We start from the raw sequence: 22563 nt of genomic DNA, 5'->3' as shown, positions 1-22563 counted from the left end.
CAGACAAGAATGCCCACTCTCTCCGTCTTTATTTGCTGTCTTCATTGAACTACTTTCAGCAGTAATACAACAATACAATAAATGAAAGGAATCCAAGACATAAATTCACAACATGAAATTAGCCTTACACAGTTTTTATTATTAATTATAATTTATATATATGATTTATAATTATATATGCAGTTCTGATGCCACTACATGAAGCTTTCAACGTTATTAACAGGTTTTTCAGTTTATTCAAAACTAGACGATAAACCTGAATAAATCAACTATACTACCAGTCTGACGATGCCTGAGATTCCAAAGCCCAAGATTCTCACCTCTCACTTCATATTGGAATTCATTAAACATTTAGATATGAATATCGTCCCCAGGCTGTCAAAGCTATTCAACCCCAATTACATTCCTTTGTTAAAAAAGTTATAAGATGTGTCTGTTTTCAAAGCGTCCCACTAAACCCAAAGACAAATGGTTTAAATCACTTGACTCCTTAACTACTCCCGTCTACCAGAAAAACAAAAAACCCAAATTCTCTCTTTCAACATTACAAAAGGAAAAATTAAAAGGTGGTTTGGAGGGACCAAACTTTCAACTTTACTTCTTGGAAAAATCAACTATAGTATTTAATCAAATTGATTCAAAAGGACAACTACAGTAAGTCATAGATAGAACTAGAACAAAATAAATCTAAAGACCATGTCTTAAAACACAGAAAATTTATTCATTTTGCTTATTATCATTACTGTTATTTATTTGTGTACATATCTGTTTAACTTATTTATTTAATTACTTAATTTTTATTTATTTAGTTTATTGTTACATCTCTATAGAGTTGATGGTAGTGGTAGTGATGGTGTGGTAGAAAGTGATGATAGTGATGATGATGATTACTATTGTCGTTATATAATTATTATTGTTCATATATGTATATATATATATATATATATATATATATATATATATGCACACACACACACACACACACATACACACACACACACACACACACACACACACACACACACACACACACACACACACAGATACACTTCTGTGGTAAATGGAACACACACACTCAATTATCTTACCTTGTGAGTTTACTCCACTGTTCACCATTCCAAAGCCGGCTCCTCCCATGTTAGCCTTAAGGGTGTTGTGCTGGGCGTAGGAGCGAGCAAAGTGGGCCAGTGGGCAGATGATGTTGTGGTCGCCAACAATGTCGTCCATGGCATCCCGGTTCTTCACCCCATTATTCTCATCCATCCAGTCAGTATACTGCAGCACCACCGCCTCAAGACCAATATCGTTAGCATGTGGTACGCTCAGCTTGACACCTGGCAGAATGTAGTTTAAAGTTTTCAAGTGTATTTTTATTGTTTTACAGGTATAATTGTGGCTGTGATGTGGTAAATTATAATAACTTTAATTCTTTTGGTGGAATTTGAAAGTGGTGATTTACTCTATATGATTCTCTCTGATTATGTTAACAGAATGATCATTGTTAGTTTACTGTTAGTTTAGGCAATTATATGAACAGTTTAGAAACTATTATGCCACTTTCTGTTTTGTGGTGATGTTTCATGTAATGCTAGCTTATTACTTAGGTTAAAGAATCATGAAAACAAACTTAAAAAAACCAAATGCATTTTAATTTTTTTTTTAAATTAGACTAATTTTACTGTATAATTTAATAAGTCAGAACTGCACAGATAATCATTATATGGCTCATTAACGTTAAAGCATACATCATTACACATGGAAACAATGTGATTGATATTTCAGCAGCAACTGTCCTCGATGTTGTGACTGCAGGATCAATGTATAGTCCATTTTAAATGAGCTTTGCATTACTGTTGTAAAGGGGCCTTCTCTTAAAATTATATTGTATTGTCTTTTTGTCCCTGCCCATTTTATCTAGCTGAGTGAGTGAGCTTCACCTTCCAGGAAGTCCTCTCTGGAGATGAGGCTCTCATTGTCCTTGCTGAAGCCCGGTGCTCCGTACAGCAGGAAGTAGGAGCCCTCATCCTGGTTGACCCCGAGGAGGATCTGAGTGTCTTTAAAGTTGCCTGAGTTAAGCATGGCCTCAGGAGTGTCGGGCAGAACCTCGCCATCCACAACGGGGACAAATGAAAACCGGAAGAGGGCTGACCATGGCAGGACCTGCTCAGAAGAAGATGACAAATCCAAATGTACCACTGAGTTGATCTAAGTGACTGTGAAATGACACGCAAACACATAGCAGACCAAATGTCACAACTGAAAATTAAAATGTCAATTTAACTGAATCCACTTAGCGCAAGTAATTTAGTGAAATAACACCAAGAAGAGGTCTGTATCCAGGTCAGCACTTCAGTTCACTTACGTCTTATACTATGCTATGTAGTCTGTTTGACGTGCTGCAACACAGCACTAAATGTTAACATTTGATTAAATTTTACACACTGCAACAAACGTTATTTAGAAAAAGAACAGAATGAGATTAAATTTCTATCATATCAGATCTCCACAGTTCCTTGTTTCTTTGTGATTTTATCTAGGTCTTGGGGTGGGCGATATTAAAATGTACACCGAGACGATTTTTCCATACTGTTTATATATATATAGCCATCTATCCCTTTAATATATCTGGTTGTATTATACTGTTGTGGAAAATGTTGTAAATCAGTGAGCAGGCAACATTTGATTTTTATATGATCTTAGCATCGATGTGATGAAGTTTCTTGATTTGTCAGGTATTTATTTTTCAGCATTAGTCAAAAACAGACATCCCTGTCTGGTTATTTTATCTATAAATAAACAGTTTCCAGAAAATTTACTATATCATAATATATATTGAAATCACAATATAAATATTACTTTCATATTACTTGATAGAGGATTTAATTTATTTCACTCACCATAATAATCCTCAAAGTAAGATCTTCATACTGCTCCACTGCTTGATAAGATGACATGGCATTCTACCAAAAATTTTTTCCAGGTGTTTTGAATTTTTGAAAGTCCAATCGCTGGTCAGAATGATGGAGAATTTAAAGGATTAGTCTGATGTTATTCTACATTTTTCTTACTGTCAACAAGTATCTTAAGAAGAGCCAACCTAACATCACATCATTGGTCATCACCTAAAACAGTTGATCACTGAAGTTTTTAGAGTGCATTTGTTGGGAATTATGTTCAACAGTCGATTAATCCACATTTGGTGCTCTAGTTTATTTGGATTTAATGTGTGATCATGGAAGTGAAGGAACATGCAACGGTGTGTCTCACTGACTAGCTTTTGGACAACAGTGGAACTCTATGGCACAGAGGAATAAGATACATAAAACTTTGGATCCACACACAATACTTTTTAGTGGGATCAATTAATTGCTGGTTTTGATCTTTTAATTGTTTTTTTTGTCAATAAGAAATATACTTAATATAACAACACTTAAACAGAAGTAGGTGTTGTATTTGTCATAAACATTCAAGCCATTGACACATCAAAATGTATAGCGTCACAAAACTACTAAATAAATGCAATCCAAATTTTATTTTGACTGCCCACAACTAGTCAAACTAAAGCAGGATGTGTAAAACTACCATCTGCAGGGATCTAGATGGCTAAAAAATATAAATAATAGGGACTGTGTAATAGGGTGTGAGAAAGAAGGTGTGTCATAGCCTAAAAGAGGATGAAGTGAACTTCACTTACTGGCTACTGACTGAATCAGCATTACCTGCCACTCCTGGTCGATGAGCTCCTGTGGAGTTTTACTGCGCAGACAATCCACCAGCTCGGTGTCATTGCCTCCATTACAGCCAACCAGTTTCCCCAGCAGCATGGCCCGTCTGCGGGCCTCAGCAGGGCTGACCGACGCCCAGGGGCAGTTTGGGACCCCACTCTGGAGGATGGCCCTGGTGAAGGTAGGCCGGCTGTCTGGAGACAAGAGGTGAAATCCTACTGAAGCACCACCAGCACTTTCCCCAAAGATAGTCACCTGTTTAACAGGTAAAAAGAAAGCCAATAGAGAGAACAGGATCAGAATTAGCTTACACTTGATTCCTTGTTTAGAGACAAAAGGATAGATACTGTACATTAAACAGTGAAAAACTAACCTGTTTGGGGTTTCCACCAAAGAAATGGATGTTGTCTTGTACCCACTGCAGTGCCATCCTTTGGTCCAGCAGACCGACGTTGCCAGGAGCCTCAGAGGAACCATGCAGAGCCAGGAAGCCAAAGGCACCGATCCGATAGTTCATGGAAACCACAATTACTGTCTCACTGTGAGCTAGGTAACGACCGTCATACACGTCCAGCGAAGAAGAGCCACTGTAGAATCCTGGAAATGTTAAATATCACACTTAAGTACAGTAATTGTATCACAATGCACAACAACAGACAGAAGCTTTGCTGTCTAAAAAACTAATGCTAACAGGGTGATTATAATTGAATGATACAGTTTTTTAAAGTATACAGTTTGAGATGTATGTCTAGAGTTATCCATATACCAATATATTTACATTTATAAAAACACAGTTTAAAGTTATCAGATTAAGAAAGATCATAGTTTGGGTTGCTTTATCTCCCTTTCCTTTCTTGAATGTTTACTTTATTACTTGAAATTTGGTCAAAAATCCCTTGTAGTTGTTGATTTTGTAGATTTTGTAGTTGTAGATCACATTATAAAGAGTATGTTGTCTGCATATAATAAAACCATGTCCCCCGTACCAACTCTTACTATTTCTTTTATTTGCAGCTCACTGCTAATTGTTGTGGCCACTGACTCAATTGCAACGACACATAATAATGGTGAGAGAGGGCAGCCATGTCCCAAATTACATCAAAATCCATAGAGTTCGAGCAATTTAAACAAGTACTGTGACTCTACTCAATCCAATACTTTCTCTGTGAGTGAAAACAACTACTTCCAGATTGTCTCCTTAAAAGAGTGGAGGAATACATTACATTAAACAGATGCTTATATTGAAAAAGAATTGGCAATCTTTTATGCCCCTTGCTGGAGTACAAGGCACAACCAAATGCATTTTGAATTCAAACAGGTCATTACAGATCATAAACATATTTTTTTCCAGATGCTCAAATAGTAGTTTGAATTTAGAATAAATGGTGATAGCTGATACATTACTTAACATATCACTGATGACCATTTCCACAGCATGCTATTGTCTTCTGTGCATTTGTTTCTAGCTACTGTCATTATTGGCAGGATACTGTTGACCTATTTTACAGGTGTTATCTTTTAATTATCTTAAAGGGGGCTTTGTTTCTGTTTGCTATTCACTGTAAGGCCAGTGCCCCCAATGTAATAATGAGCCTGAGAAGAAGGACTCATTCTGAATCTGATAGTAATGATCAATTACCTCCGCCGTAGATCCACACCATAACAGTGAGATTGTGTGGTCTGGTTGAGGAGGGCACCCAGACATTGACATACAGGCAGTCCTCGCTCATGTCCCTGTTGGGGTTCCACATCTCACTGCCCTGGAAGCCGGGGAATGATGTGTCCACAAACTGGTAGCAGGCATTGGGGTAGGCATTGGCCTCATACACCCCTGTCCACGGACGCTTGGGCTCAGCACGACGGAAACGTCGCTTCCCCACTGGTGGCTCAGCGAAGGGGATGCCCAGGAAAGCAGTGACATAGCTTCGGTCCGGCACCAGCAGGCGGATGCCCCGGACTCGACCAGTACGTGTCTGTACGATGAGGTCTGCTTCGCTCTGTGTGGACCAGGCAGGGATGAGGAGAGACAGGAGGAAGATTGGGGAGAGGAGGAGAAGAGTGGAGGTCTGCATGATGGAGGCAGAGATGGTCTGTTTGGCTGGAGCAGTGGTTGTGATTCCCTCTCCAGTCAGGGAGGGCAGGGTCTGCTATGCTTCCCCTCAGATCTACAGACAGACAGAGGGGGAGAGAGAAAGAGAGAGAAAGAGAGAGAGTGAGTGAGAGAGTAATGTGATTACAAAAAAGAGTGTGATGGAGAACAGACTGAAAGAGGGAGGGAGAAATCAGACGAGGAATGGGATGAGAGGACAGAGGAAATAGGAAGCCTGGAAGTGTCATCGAGGTCGGTTCAAAGATTTGTTCAGACAGGCGGACAACTCAAATCGAAATGATTATTTTTAACATGTGTAATATTGGGCACGCATCTCTTAAATTCTATATGGAATCAAATCTCCTTCATTCAGCTTCAAACCACATCTTTATACTTTGTCTTGGGGTCTTTCACAAGGGTTCATTTTTGTAGATGCATGAATCAATCAGAAAATTTGCCAACAAATCATCCTCTGGAGTGCATGAAAATCTGCAGCAAATTTTTATGTCTGTCCATTAATAAAGGTTGCTCTTTATTTATAATATTATTATAAATATTATTATTATAAGATAATGTGTGTTTTAGGCAAGACTGGGTTGAATGTCACTTGAAAAGAACAAATCACTAATAAACAGAATCTTTTTCAGTCACTGGAGATAGCTTTGGGTTTCTCTCACAAATACTTGCAAAATCATGTCTAAAATAATCAGTAATGATGTTTATAGTAATGAACTGTTAAGCACTGAATCTGAAAAGTGTCACCACGATAAATTCATTTTGTTTTTAATTACAATTTGCCTGTAATCATTCATTTTGACAACAGAATATGATAAAATATTCTAAAATATGATAAAATTATAAAACATTATGATCATATCATTAAATCAAATCACATATAAATAAATATAATAAATAAAAGGCTACTTGAACAGCATTTTTCATTTCTAGATTTAGGCAGCCAGTTAAACACATGTGAGGGTTCACCAGGATGTCTACATACCCTGGTGCAGGTTATTAGTAGACAGTACAATAAATGAAGATGTGTTGGCGGGCTGGGGGATCCCAGAAAAGACTTTTCACTGCTTCTTTTTATGTTCAGGAGTGGCTGCTGTTTGGTGAAAAACTCTGATGGATAAAATATTCGACATGGGCTGAACGATGTGCAAAAACGTTTTTACATTTCGTTTTCAAAAAGAGATTATGTGATTTTTGCTGGGGTACCAATCAAGCATATTCCTTTACACCTGAAGAATATGAATTGTAGGGCGGGGGATCTCTGTAGCACCACAATGCTGCATTTATAATGGTATGTTGTGACACACTTTTCCTTTATCAAAAAATTGCAGCTCCTGACCATATTGTGGTTCCTGTTCTTGAATATTTGTGTAGAGTTTACAGCTCATGCATAAGAGTCCCAGTAAAAGCCACTACACTGTCTTAGCTGAGATGTTGATGAACCATATTTAGTTACTACAGTTGCTTCATGCAAATGCTAGGTGAATTTTGATCTCTGAGGGAGCTAGTTCACAACAGTCAACTAACACAGCGGACCTGGAGTAGGTGCCTCAGGGTTTCAGGTCTTGTCCACTCATGGCTACAGTACATGGGGTTACTGCTGCCACCTACCTGCAGTTAGTGTGGGGTAATAATTTTGGTATGCACCACTGAAGCATATTATACACTGATATGGTAGGAGCCTCAAGGGACACCTGGATTATTACTTTATCTTGAGGCTCTGTCTTGTTAAAATCAGGTTTAAAATGGGGCCCTGGGTTAAAAACAGGTTTTACAGTCTTTATTATTTCAGTTTAAACATTGTGCTTACATGGTGCAGTTTAGCAAGTAAATTTGGGCTTAAAGGTACCCTGTGGAGTTTTGGCCACTAGTGGTACTATGGAGCAATGTTGAAGTGGGTCACCATTTTGTTTTTACTGTGGTTGTTGTTGGTGATGGGTGTATGAAATAGCTGCAATTTATGGGGTCTTAACCCCATAAATTTAATTTATAGGATCAATGCTGATAATGTTTGAGCTATGAAAATACTCATCTGCAGTTTGTTAATGGTATAATCCCTAATGGATACTGAGTATCAGCACAAGCTGCACAAAATTATCTGTTACGTTCTTCAGTAAACTCTATGCAAGCTAAGTACACTATGATAACACAGGCACATAATTTGATGCTGGAGTAGATATATAAGCTGCATACTGTTTGCTGTGGTTGTAAAGTAATGTTAATATTGTGAGACATATTTTGCTATGCTCGTTTTTTTTTTTTTTTTTACATGACCATTTGGGAGATCTATCTGTGACTCAGCAAACATAAAAGAGAATCTCCTCTTTCGATTTTATTCACAATGTCCATTTTGAAAAAGGTTGTAGTATTCAAATTTGATTGATAACATTGTCATTTTCTTTGTTTGAGTGAATGTACTGTATACATGAGGGACAGAGTAAGGTGACATCACCAAAATAGATCTTCTATGTACAACTGAGTTGTTCGGAAATAGTATCCACACACACATGCACACACATGCACACACACAGCTGCCCCCTATCCCTTACAGTACCTCCAAGCTAATCCTGTCACTATGACAGCCATACATTACAAATATAAACAGTAACCTCCAACCTGACAGGTGGGAGACAACTGTCTCCAGACATTGTTGCACATTTATAAGCAAACACAAACTGACAGGACCTTACAAAGATGTTATACTCATGTACTGCTAGTAAGCATTACATAAAAAAGATCTGTGGAACATACTAAATGTTGTGGCTGAACGGTGCTGGAAGTGGAGAAAAATGGCAAACAAGGACAAAACACAAATAGTGCATTTCAGACAACAAGAAGTACAGTTCCTTTTAATTTTGTTTCAATAGAGCTGTCATATTGTGAACAATATAAATATTGAGGCTTTATTTTGATGAGCATCTGACAGGCCATCTCTGCTAACCTAAAAAGTAGTAGCATTCTACCTGCTGAGATCAGTTATGAACAAAATAAAACATTAAGTGCTTTTCCAGCCACCTTTTCAATGCACATTTTCAATTTTAAGCTTTAAGAGACCGGAGTAAAAACACCAGAAAATAAAAGAAAAAATGTTCTGAATTGGTGTGTAGATAAAAACAAACTGAGACTGAGTGCAATGGAAAACGACTTAATCAATCAATCAATTCACAAACAGAAAAATTTGATTTTTGTGTATCTGTAATTACGTTATTTTGACAGGAAGAAAAATACAGCACAAAAACACCATTATTTTATACACACATACTGCTGTGCTTTAAAAAACTTAGAGCCAACTTTGGGCAGACCAAGAAAATAACTCCCTTACAGCTCTGTGGATATTAATGGCTTTCCCTGGTACTAACGTTGCAGCAGAGAGGCTGCTCTCCACAGCTGGAGAAATAACTTTAAAAACAACATTATGGAGTGTTGCGCTTTTTTTTCTATTTGGTCAGATAGTCCTTCATCAAGACCAGTTAGCTTAACTGTCAGTTATGTACAGCAGGTCATCCGGAAGGTCGGTGGTTCCATCCCCGGCTCCTCCAGTCTCCATGTTGAAGAATCCTTGGGCAAGTTACTGAACCCAAGTTATGTATAGAAACGCGCTGTGTGAATGTGGCATGTTGTGTAAAGCGCTTTGAGTGGTCAATAAGACAAGCACTATATAAGTGCAGTCCATTCACCATACTGCATTTCAGTGGAGTACGAGCCTGCAGAGTGCCCCCTTTCTATTTATTGAATCAAGAATTGTTTTTGAACCGGAAAAACAATTCTGCATCAAGTCATGACACCAAGAATCGGAATCATATCAAATCATGACATTCCCAAAGATTCCTACCCCCTACAAGTCTGTGTGGAGTAATGTGGAAACTGTACCTTTTCTCAAATTAATACATGAAACATCAGACTTACATCATGTTTTCCACTTTGTTTGAATTCTTTTCATGACCACGTCGTTGTATCCTCCTCTTCTGTAATGTTCCAATGGCACTGACAGGAGAATCAGCACCATTAACTGTTTATCTCCATAAACCAATTCCTAACATCCACATAACAGTAATCAATGGAAACGAGCATTGATTCACTTTTTTTTCAGATTTTCTGGAAATTTGGTTCAAATCTGCACTACATCGGATGGCAAGTTGACTTAAGTCAGGATGATACTTTCATACAAATTATACTTTCTGCATTTTATGGCTGCAAGGGTCACCTTGACATTAATGTTGTCATTTTCCCATGTTCATGTTTCACTGGATGCATTATAAATAAAAATTGCGTACACATCTGTTGTCTGTGGATTTTGGATTCATACTGCAAAAGCCTTGTGTGTGTCTTGAAGAATATGCTTCTAGTATTTGGAGGTTCTATGAACATGTAAATTGTAACACACTTCATTACAGAGCTGCTCGATTAAAATGATCGAACAGCTCTGTAATGAGTTCATAAATTAACACAAATTTCATATCATCAGTGGTGATAGGGGCTGGAACGATTCAAACATCACAAATAAATTTGAGATGATCCAGCTCTGGAACAGCCATATAAACATGTGTGGACAGCAGTATATTTATTCTCATGTCTCTAAACAAGTTGCTGTGTAATAGTCCTAACACTAAGTGCAAACTGTTCATTATGTATTCTATTGCCCTGGCCTCCAGCACCACTGTTAGGAATGTTGGAGTTATCTTTGATCAGGATATGTCTTTTAACTTTAAAACTAACCCCAAGGACGGCCTTTTTTCACCTATGTACCATTGCAAAAATCAGGCACATCTTTTCTCAGAAAAACTAGTCCATGGTTTTGTTACTCCTAGTCTGGATTATTGTAATTCCTTATTATCGGGCTGTCCCAACAAATCTTTAAATACTCTCCAGCTGATCCAGAATGCAGCAGTGCAAGTACTGACAGGAACTACAAAAAGAGATCACATTTCTCCTGTGTTAGCTTCTCTGCATTGGCTCCCTGTAAAATCCAGAATAGAATTTAAAATCCTCCTCCTCACCTACAAAGCCCTTAATGGTCAGGCATCATTATATCTGACAGAGCTCATAGTACCCTATTACTCCCACTAGAATAGTGCACTCACAGAACGCAGACTTGCTTATGGTTCCTAGAGTCTCCAAAAGTAGAATGGGAGGCAGAGCCTTCAGTTATCAGGCTCCTCTACTGTGGAGCCATCTTCCTGTATGGGTCCAGGAGGCAGACACCCTCTCCACATTTAAGAGTCGTCTTAAAACCTTCCTTTTTGATAAAGCTTATAGTTAGGGGTGGCTAAGGCCCGGCTTGAACCATCACCTAGTTATACTGCTATAGGCTTAGACTGCTGGGTGACTTCCCATGATGCACCGAGCTCCTCTCTCCTCCTTTTCCTCTCCATCTGTACGTGTTCATATGGCATCAATGCTTGTTACTAACTTGACTTCTCTCTCCCGTAGTTCTGTGCTTTTTCGTCTCTCTCCTCTCTCTTCCTGACGCTTTCTGCAGGTCCTTCTGCCCCTGGTGCTACAGAGTCTGGATCTGTGACTGCAAACCACCTACTGCCCCCATGATCCTGCTCAACCCCCACCGCTTCAATTATTATGATTATCATTACTATTATTATATTTGGTTATATATTATTATATATTAGTTTTATTATTAGTCTCATTATTGTTATACATCTTTATATTATACCTGTACTGTGCTATGCCCCCCCCCAACCCAGCCGGTTGGGGCAGACGGCCACCCACCATGAGCTGGGTTCTGTTCAAGGTTTCTACCTGTTAAAAGGGAATTTATGAATGCCGCTGTTGCCTAGTGGTTGCTCACGGGGGAATATTGGGTGTCTGTAAATATAACTATAAAGAGTACGGTCTAGACCTGCTCTACATGAAAAGTGCCCTGAGATAACCTCTGTTATGATTTGGCACTACATAAATAAAATTGAATTGAATTGAATTGAATATGTGTAAGAAAAGATGTTGCTGTTTGGTACAAATCTAAATTACCATTGCATTGTCTGATTATATGCTATATTTATTAGTAAAATTTCCTTCTGCTCTTCTGATTTCTACTTGATGATTATACCAGACTTGAGTTGTGTGTTGTAAGTCTATGAGGGCTAGGCACTTGTAGGCTAAAATCAATATGATGTTTTTGTCACTTTGATTTTTGTGATGCAGACACTGGTAGAGGAGACATACGTATCTGCTGTAGCACTGGACAAACTTAAAGGTCTAGGAATGTGTACTCAAATGCCCATTTCCACTAGCTCAGTATAGCAACCCGTAGGTAAGAGCAACATGGAGAGCTGTGAAATTATGCATTTCACTAAAATGGGAAAGCAGCAGTGGTACATGTTTCAATCCCATGTCTCTGTTCTTATGTTCATTTAACTGGCAGCAGCCTCACAGTTTTCTCATTTGTTCTCATTTGTCTTGCCTTTGAAATGTAACTGGTGCTGTTTCACATTACAAGCCTTTCACAGAAAAATCAACAGAAGGTTCTATGCTGAAACTCCTCCAAGTCCTTACTTTCATCCATCTTTTGTGGTGCTGAATTTCAGCTGCTATGTATTTCCTTCTAAGACCTTTGCATGCCCCACATGAAAACATCAGTTTCCTGACAAAGGAAGCTGGTCCAGGAACCAAGCTGGTCTGGGATCAGCTCCATTGCAGTGCTTTGAAAGAGGAATGAAGCTGAAGTGACTGGCCACGACTGAGATGAGAGATGAAATGACATGAAACTTTATTGATGATCCCCACAGGGGAAATTCACTTGTTACAGTAGATCAAAAGTGGAAAAAAAAGAATGAGTGAGTCATAAAAAACTATATGAACTATATACACCTATCACATATACAGACCTGATAGTAATAAACACCAGGAGTAGCATTGCACTGAAATATTGCACTGGAGATTGGATAATTGCACAAAAAGAAAAACAGTATAAAATGTTATTGCAAAAAGGTGAAAATGATAAATATCTAAAGCAGTGGCCTGAAATGGATGCCGGCCCCTGACACACCCACTGATAATTTATAATGATGAAGTTGTTCTACTACCAATTTTATTTGGGTTGGGTCTCTTGGGTTTTTGCCAAATGGGAACCAGATCCAGACTGGAACTAGCTATAGAACTCAACACTACTTGCCAGCATAATACTTCCGATACAGGATTTTCGATATTTTAGGGTTTAAAAAATATGATAAAGATATATCTGCTGATATTTATTTTTTAACAGAAATATATAACAAAAACAAAAATGTATGTTCTGGCCAAGATATGTACTGGACATTATACAGTTGAAAAATAAACTTTTTCAATTGTCAAAAACAGTAAACTTGAGCGACAACACAAATAGAACAAAATAAATTAAAAGTGTATGATAAAAAATAATATATTATATAATATATTACTGTTGCTGAATTTGATTATAATTGGCTAAAACAAGGGTCCAAGGATTCTCCTTCATAGACAAAAACAAATTATATAATAGGTATTGGGTTAAATTTTTGATAGTTACAATAACCTGTCACCAAGTCTGTCACAATTTTAATGTATTCACTTATCCAGTTTATCCATTTACTAGTAGTCTTTTATTTCTATAGATACAGTGCAAGCTACAGGAAAGTATTTTCCAGCCACTATTTATGTCACTTTTTTAAAAACATGCCATCTTTAATAATGCAGAAAACTGATACAGCGACTAAAATTAAGCACTGCTGCAGAATCAAGAAAATATACAAGTGCGAAGGGGGCATGGGGAGGGTCTGAAGCAGCTTTCAGTCATTTATCCGTCTCAGTGTACAGTGATTTATTTCAAATTTTTTTCGGCTGGTGTAATTATCCCTCTAATATTACCAGTTATAGTTTAGTTTGTTAGCGTTAATTGTGAAAAGGCACAGCTTTAAACTTTTGAGACAAACTAACACTGATATCTTCTGTGAAAATCAGACTGTTTCCAATGCATTGACTGTAACTACTAACCTACAAGGTGCGGGCACATTTACCATTGCGTCATTTAGGCGGAATGAGTATAATGCTACATGGCTCATTAGCTGTCTTCCTCTGATAAGCCATGGCATTAGCTAGCTTTGTGGCTGTTCATTTACATACTAGAACTGTCTTACTGACTGTCACAAATAAGGCACTCTGTTCCGCTCTGCAGTAGTCAACTGAGCTGTGCTGTGTACTGTGAGTGAACTCACAGGGATTAGTGTGCTGTGAATCACAGTGCTCTCTGGAGGTCAAACTACACAATAAAGGTCATTGTAATAAAATAGCCCAAACCCCTCTTTGGCTTTCCATTATTTTAATTTCTTGTTACTTAACGACTTTTATAAATGCTGATACCGATTTATCTGCAATTAGCTTACATCGGCCGATAAAATCAGCCCGCTGATGTATCAGTTGGGCTCTATTAGAAACTTAGATGTGCAGCCTTAGATATGCATTTGCTGATGTTGTTGCAGTTTCCCACAGCTGCCACTGGACGTTACTAAAATCCTTTAAGTCTCAGTGTAATGCAGAAAATTAGTTGATATGGAAACTGAGGAAGATTTTTGTTAAACATTTTATTAGATAGAAATTTAAAGATAAACAAAAATCAAAGTAAAGTGAAATCAACAAAATATAATTAGATTTCATTACAAGACAAAATCAATAAATAAAGAAATGAAAAGAAATAAGATGAAAAATTAAGATAATTCAAGTAAAATTCAAAAAAATCAGGATAGGCTCTCTGATTTAAGTATGTTTTAAGAAGAGATTCAAAAGTTTGTGCTGACTCAGCCAACCTGATTTCCTCCATCAGGCAGCTGCAGGGTCCTGGGACCCTGACTGCAAATGCGCTATCCTTTCTAGTTTGGTTTCCTTTCTCAAAAAATTGCTGTGGATGTTCACATAATGCTCAGCCTCGCCCCAGACCATGTTTCACTCCTCTGTTTTTATTTCAGTTTTAATTTTGTGGCGTCAACAACTGACAATAAATAGTTCATGTCCAACAAATTCCAGGTATCACAAATTCTCTTCAAAAGACAATACAGGCACTAGGTCCACTTTTTCTACAGTTTATGGTATGAATTTACTAATGCAATACCAAATGAGGAGAGCCAAAAATCAAGGCAGGACCACATGTAATGTAAGAGAGGGAAGGGGCAGAGAATGCAGGAACAGAAGAAGCAGGCAGCGTTGTTCAATCCTCTTCCCTGAGAACTGCAGTGTGGTTTGTTTAGAGTGAGAATGTAATTTATACAAAGAAGTTGTACAGTGGAAGAAGGGACATATTGACATCTTACAGTGAGCAGTGTCTCAAGCTTGTCTCAAGCTTATTTCATTGTTGTTCTCCACATCTCTTTGCCTGTCATTCGGGGTGCGCATGAGAGCATCCGTGTGCGAGGACTGGGCTAACTGGTCACTGGCAATATGTAATCATTGTTACTTTTTTGGAACAACGTGAAGCAATGGAGCTGTATATATTGTTCAGATGTTTATTTGTCACAAAGCAGTTGGCAATTCAAACATTTGTTGTGGAGCACCTTATATACAGTATTTTTTTAACAATTAATTTGAGAAACCCACCCTCCATTCTACTAGCACCACAAATAGAATCTAATTCTGAGGGAAACACTGAAATAATAAGCTTAAATTTAGAATATAAAAATTAAGTCTGGATCAATGTCTGACTCCTAAACTATTTTATAATATGTTTTCATATGAACATTAGATATTTTTTTATTATTTTAATTATCTTAATTATTTATAAATTATTAACTTAAAGGTTAATCTACTACAGTCTGTTTACAGTTGTTTTGACCCCACTTTGGCAATAGCTTGCTGGGATTGCATCACGATTCATGTGTTGCACAGTTACCCAAATAACAAAAGGACATCACTGTCCGTCATTTTTGGAAAAATATGTCAATTGTTTTTACTTTGATTTGTCTGTTGATTGATTACTCAAATCAAACATTTGATAACATAAAAGGCTTTATTTATAAATAAAGCTATTTATTTTAAACTGAAAACACTGTTGTGGGCCAGTGTACAAACCACAAACCTTTATCATTATTACATACTGTCTCAAGATTTGCAGTTGGCTGAAAATTTTTGTATAATGGTAATAATGCAAATGTTCCAATATTCAAACTTTATAGTACATACTTTAAAGTTACAAATGTTTAGCAAATGTTTGAACACTACTAATTCATATTTTTAAAATAACAATGGACCAAAAAACTATGCGTAATGGGAAAAGTGTTGCTTGAAGTGATGTTGCCGCAGAGAATTATCACCAGCTCTGTAGTTCCCCTCAGCTCTAAAGAACTTTTTGGGCTCTTTAATTTAATTTATTAGGGTTTTACAGCTCGCAAACTCAGCCCTTATCAGCGTGGTTTCCAGCAGCAGCAGGCAGCAGTTTTCAGTGGAAAAAGCTCTGATAAATCCACTGTACACTGCAGCAGAAGGACAGACATGAATGCTAATTTTGCTCTGTGTCTGCTGGATGTGTACACATGCAATTGCTAGCCAATACAAATAAAACTTTATCTGTATACAAACAGAATGTAAAAGCACAACTCTTTGGTTTTAGGCTGAGTTATATACTGGGACCATATCTTGACGGTTCTGTATTCAACCGACCACCTATAGTGTGGGTTGCCAAATGCGTACAGTACAGGTTTTTATTTTTGGTGTATCTACAGGCAAGGTCACTGTGATGACAAGACTTCATGAAGCTGCATACAGCTACACAGCCACTTATGTTTGTATTTTGAGAGTTTGATCAGTGTACCTGTCCTACTTCTGATAACTTCTGAAGGCGATCCCTGAAAAAAAGAGGAGGGAAAGAGGATTAGATTAAAACAGAACAGACAGGGAGAAGGAGGGAAAAAGAAGAGGGCAGAGTAAGACATTGAGTGGTTGGAATGTGACTTGGTGGGGAGAAAGTGTGTCACTTCTCAAATTAGACTGAGGAATTTGTGTATGAAGTTCACAGGAGGATTGGTTTCACTGGGGGTGGGTGCAAGTCGTGTCTTTCAGGATAAAACACTTGACAGAGAAGTCAAAATTGGTGTATGTAATATACGTCTATATATTTATCAGTGAATTTTAAAATCACTTATTTTCTAGAAATAGTATTAGGAAAATTAGTATTCAGGATTGCTGAAACAACATGCAACTACAGTGCCAATCTTTGATCAGCCAGGTAAAACTTCATCACAGAGATCCACTGGAGAAGTGCATATGGTCAGATGATATACATTGATCAGCCATAACATTAAACTAGTTACCGGTTTTAATGTTTTGGCTGAATGGTGTATATATACAGTGTAACTGGTTTTAATGTTGTGGCTGATCGGGGTATATAGAAATAATGTTCAAATCACATGGAAAAGATTAAAGAACCTTCAAGGCAAAACTCCAACAACAAAATGGGAGAATTAAAAGGCTTGGGTAATCAAATTATTACTCACTGTGGCACTTTTCAGTACAGACATGGAAGAAAGACCGGATGATTTGGTAGAACAGGAAACACTCAACCAGTTTTGACTGTACTGGTGGTCATTATGCAGTGCATAGATGAAATACTCCAACCTACAGGCTAATAGCAGATGATAGTAAATACAGAAACTAGTAATTAACGCCAACTTAGATAATTTAATATCTTTGAGTTTTGCACTGTTGGTTGGACAAAGGCAGCTCGGTGGTGCAGTGGTTATCAAATTTCGCCTCACAGCAAGGGCCCTGGTTCAGCCAGGGCCTTTCTGTGTGGAGTTTGCATGTTCACCCCGTGCCTGAGTGGGTTTTCTCTGGGTACTTCGACTTCCTCCCACAGGTCAAAGACATGTAGGTCAGGTTAATTGGTGACTCTAAATAGCCCGTAGGTGTGAATGTGAGCATGACTGGTTGCTTGTCTCTGTGATAGACTGGCAACCTATCCAGGGTGTACCCCACCTCTTGCCCAATGGCAGCTGGGATTGGCTCCAGCTGCCATTGGAGTTACGTTGGGATTGGCTCCAGCTGCCATTGGAGTTACGCACGCTGTGAGAGCAGCGCGTAACTTACTTGCTGTGCATCCACAAAATTACATTGTTCTGATGAAAGACACATACCGGATGCTGTATGCTGACTACATTTGCTTGTATTGCCAATATGAGCAGCCAGATCTGAGTCTCTTTGACTACAGGTAAAGATTAGCTTCCAGGTCTAAAATGAACAGAATAGGTCAGGTCACTGATAATTATGGATAAATGGTTCTGGTAATGAGCTTTGGGGATGTAGGAATGGGTTTGTTATAGTATTGTAAGGCAATATGTTGTTACTGAAAGTCACATAAGCTCATTCTAAATGACATATTTAAAAAAGTTGTAGTAGTCAGGACCTGCTCTAACACATACAGTACCCAGTACCAGTGAAGCATCTCTCCTCCTTTTTATTTGGGGTTTTTGAGAGCACAACAGTGCATAAATGTAGAGAGGTAAAACTTTCTGCTCGCAATTGAATCACAATGGGGGCAGAACACACTATGAACACTGAAATCATAATGTAGATATATATATTTCTGTAAAGAAGACATCACTGTGAACTATTTTTGGGGTCAATCAATCATTATCTACTAACTTTCTTTTCTAATAAGCTGTGCTGAAAACTCTCTTATTTTGGACAACCCACCAGGAAGGAAAATGGGAAAATGCCACCCCCAAAAAATAACATCTTTCCTCATTTTACCATTTGACCATTTTCCACTGAGTCATTCAAATTGTAACCAATCCATGTCTCAACACTACTGTGGGTGTTCCTTGTTGATCAATTGTATTTACACTGTGGGAAATGAGCTCTGAAAACTTTACTTAAGTGGTGTTTTTTTTTTCACCAAAGTCTTGTGTATGACCCAGTGTGGTCAGATTTTGTTTTCTGTTTGAGCCTTTTTTTAAAATTTATGAAGAAATGGGCAATGCACCCTTCAGAAGCTACAAATCTGAGACTGCCCAAGGGAGAGAACTTGCAGGCAGCAGACATGAAATCCTGCCTTAAAAGTTCAGCTTCAGGATAATTTTAAAACTCATAACTCAAGTACGTTTCATATCACTGAACTGAAATGACAATGGACTTTTAAGAAACCTTGTGCGAATATCACTACTTAATTATTATTGCAATCAATCCTTTTTACACTGTATGAAATGTTTTTTTCTTTTTTCCTCTAAGCAGTCTCTGCCAATAAACCCATCACAAACAGAAATATTTCTACATTTACTTATTCATGATGGTCATGTCTACAACTGGGTAAAGTTCTTATTAGTTTTAAGTTTTGGATTTTTAAACAATTAGTGAAGAAATGAGAGCTGCATCCTATGAAATACTTACAACCACATGCCCCTGCCCGACCCACTCACTGCTCTTGTTTTTTTTTTTAAATTTAATTCTTGCTTGGCACCCAGGAGGAAAAGACCAAATGAGCTGCAATAAAATGAGAATGAAGGGTGGTAGGGAGTACAGGTAGTGTGACAGGGTGAATATACACTTGAACATGTCTTTTTAGAGAGAATTTAGAAGTTAGATTTAAGTCTGTTAATTAACAGAGTTATGTTTGAGATATAAAAATATTTCAAAGTGATGGATATGCCTAACTGTGAATAGTGAATGACTGAGATAATCTGTCATAACTTTGCTTTCCATGACGAAAATGTGCATCTTCAGGGCTCATTCAAACATGAGAAAGCTGAAGCACAGTGTCAGTGAAGATTTGAAAAATCCAAGTGTAAACTACCAAAGAGACAAAGTACTGAACATGTACTGGTAGAAGGCAGTTCTAGAGCAAGTGTCTGTGTTCATGGGGATGTGGGAACTATGGATGGTGAAAAAATTGCTGAGGACATGAGAAAACAGATAAAGGCTAATAAAAGAAAGCTGCACGCGGAGCTCTCTTGTGTCAAGAGAGGGACAAGTTATATGTTGAAAAAAGCAACACATAAACAATTTCATGATGCAGAAATTAAGATTTCAAACTTGGAGATCAAGCTGACTGAGTGTAGTTTGAGACCTGAGCAGCAGCATCCCAAAAATGTCAACAAAAAAGGTGAAGCAAAGCAGCAAATTGTGATGAGTAAATGCATGTGTCCGCAAAACGCAGGACTTTGACACAGGTTGAAACCAATAGTCATTGTTTGTTTTATCCATGACCGTTCCACAACTTTAACCGTGCCTTTATAATTGTAACTATGACAACAAAGGCCCTCTAACCTTAAGGAGGTACTTATTTTAACCCAAACCATGATAATTTCCTAAACCTAACCAAGTAGTTTTTGTATCTAAACCTAACCAAACCATTACCATTTCATAAGCTTAACCGTGTGTTTATTATTGTAACCATGACGAAAAAGATCCAGTGTGCCTGCCGTCATGGGGCGCTACTTCAGGAGACGCTCCCACGGTCCGTATCAGAGGGTAGGGACAAACACTGTATATGATCTTTCAGGTTTGAGGACTTACTGTCTAGAACAGGCAGTAGTTCAGGCATAAAGCACAGTTCAGAAAGTCTGCAAGACAAAAAAATGAAATCAAAGAAGAAAAAAGACTGCCTTCATACCAATTATGTTTAAGGAAGGGAGACCAAAGCTGATGCGCTAGAGTAGGTGGAAGTTTTGAAATAAACAGGTTTACCATTTAAGGGAAGAGCATGCTGCAATTCGGAAGCATAAAAATGTTGTATTACTGTATTGTAATAACATTTTACTATTGCAGCCTTATGCTGAATTCATTTTTCCCTCAATTTATAGTCAATACCACATAATGACAAAGCAAAAACAGAATTTTAGAAATTTTTGAAAATTTATTTAAAAGGAAAAACTGAAATATCACAGTGACATAAGAATTCTGACCCTTTACTCAGTATTTAGTTGAAGCACCTTTGGCAGTGATTATAGCCTCGAGTATTCTTGGTTATGATGTGACAAGCTTGGCACAGCTGGATTCAGGAATTTCCTTCCTTTCTTCTCTACAGATCTGTCATTGGTAGACTAGATCTCTCCCTTGTTCCCTGTGTTCTCCTCAGTTTTCTCCTTCCTTATGTGCTTGTTTGTCCTCAATTCTTCGGTTTGTCTTCTGTTTGTGTGTGAGTCTGTCAGTCTGGAGTTGGGCGTGGCCGCCTGGTTCATCTCCTGCCAACTCACCAGCAAAGCTGCATCTAATCAACTCATCAACTCCTCCACCAACTGCACTATTTAAGCCCCAGCTCATCCCTCCTGCCTCTGCTAGATCATTCAAAGTATCTTATGGTATAAACTTTAGGGCCAAGTTCCAGTCTATTGTTCCTTGTGTGAATTTGAATGCTTCTAACCCTGAGTTTCCCTGTGGACCAAGTTCATACCTTCAGTGTGCTGCAGTTACCGGTCACGTTCAGCTGCTTCCTTGTTGCCTGTTTCCCATTTGGATCATTGTATCCACTCCAGTACAGTTCTGCCACCAGCTCAGTACTGGCCTGCTTTCTGTGTGGACCATTGCCTCATCGCCTGTCCAGCTGTGCCGCAAACCCCAATCGCCAAGTGGATCAAACGGCCCTGAAACACACATCTGTTTAGCTCCTCCTGTTCCACCTGTCAAGCTCAGAAAAAATCAGCTGTTAAACTCCCCCTGCTCCGCCAGCTGAACTGCAACCCCCTAACCCAAAGGACTCTGATGAACATTAACTAACCTTCTATCATACTGTTTGCAACAAATCCTATTTAAAACTGCTCATCCCTCAGAGTATGTGTTCTGCATCTTTGGGTCCAAAGTTAAGTTATTGTAACAGAATGATCTGGCCACTGTGGACCCAGCAGACACACGCTGTTTCTAGTCAACGCGTTATGCTAGGACAGCACAGTTATTACGGATTTTATTAGAAAGCAATCAAGCCATGGTGAACCAGATTACTGAATTTACCCATCAAGCTTCACTTGTTGACTCCCTCTTTTTCACCTCTAATCTCAGCTGTTCCGACACCTCAGCTTGTTCATCCAGCCACTGTGCTGGTGCCTCTATCGCTTAGAGAGTCCTATGCCACAGATCCACAACCCTTTGTCGGTGAGTTGGACAAACGCAGAGGTTTCTGTCTATGTTTCCAGTCCAAGGTGAATTACATGATGGGGTTGTCGAAGGGAAGAGCTTTGGAGTGGGCAGCGGCAGTGTTTGCTAATGAACCAGCTATAACTTGATCTTATGAGGATTTTATTAGCAGATTTTGAGCTGTGTTTGATCACCCTGACTTTTGAGGGAATGCTTCTAACCATTTAAGTCTCTGACAGGGAAATAGGAGTGTGGCTGTTTATTCTTTGTACTTTTCAGCTGATGCATTGTGGAATGAGGAACCATTGCGAGCAGTGTTTGTCAGGGGTCTGAGTTATCAAATGAAGGATGAGTTGGCATAATGTGATGAACCATCTAACCTAAGCTCTCATGATTTCCTTGCTACCAGGCTGGATAATCATTTGAAGTAGAGACGTTTGGAGAAATCTGGGCACAAACAACAATGAACTGCAACTTGCTTGTCTTCCCCAACTCTCGGGAGAACAGGAGTCCATTCTGAGGTAAACAAGCCTGTCAGATATTCTCTCCCCTTCGCACAGGACCCCTTACAGTTAGGTCGAGCACAGCCATCTCCGGAAAAGCATCTATGTCACATAAGGATGGGTGAGTGCCTTTTACCGAAATAATTGGGACATTTCCTTGCTGCTTGCCCTAAACGCCCAAAAGATAGGGCTCATCAGTAGATATGGGCCCACT

At 38.5% G+C, this 22563-nt stretch overlaps 1 protein-coding gene across 1 annotated transcript in view; it reads right to left on the bottom strand.

The window, feature by feature from the left end:
- Window positions 1–22563, bottom strand: part of ache (acetylcholinesterase) — a 35655-nt gene that overhangs the window by 5965 nt on the left and 7127 nt on the right. Inside the window, exons 2-6 of the mRNA XM_040141506.1 lie at window positions 5365–5890; window positions 4099–4322; window positions 3720–3980; window positions 1938–2160; window positions 1089–1334 (exon numbers count right to left, since the gene is read on the bottom strand). Coding sequence (XP_039997440.1) covers window positions 1089–1334; window positions 1938–2160; window positions 3720–3980; window positions 4099–4322; window positions 5365–5797 — 1387 coding nt within the window. The 5' untranslated portion in view covers window positions 5798–5890. The remainder of the gene's footprint in view (window positions 1–1088; window positions 1335–1937; window positions 2161–3719; window positions 3981–4098; window positions 4323–5364; window positions 5891–22563) is intronic.

This window comes from Xiphias gladius, chromosome 12 (assembly GCF_016859285.1).
Source record: "Xiphias gladius isolate SHS-SW01 ecotype Sanya breed wild chromosome 12, ASM1685928v1, whole genome shotgun sequence".
In the NCBI taxonomy this organism is placed as follows: Eukaryota; Metazoa; Chordata; class Actinopteri; order Istiophoriformes; family Xiphiidae; genus Xiphias; species Xiphias gladius.
The sequence above is the reverse complement of the archived record's forward strand: the minus strand, read 5'-3'. Positions and strand labels throughout refer to the sequence as shown.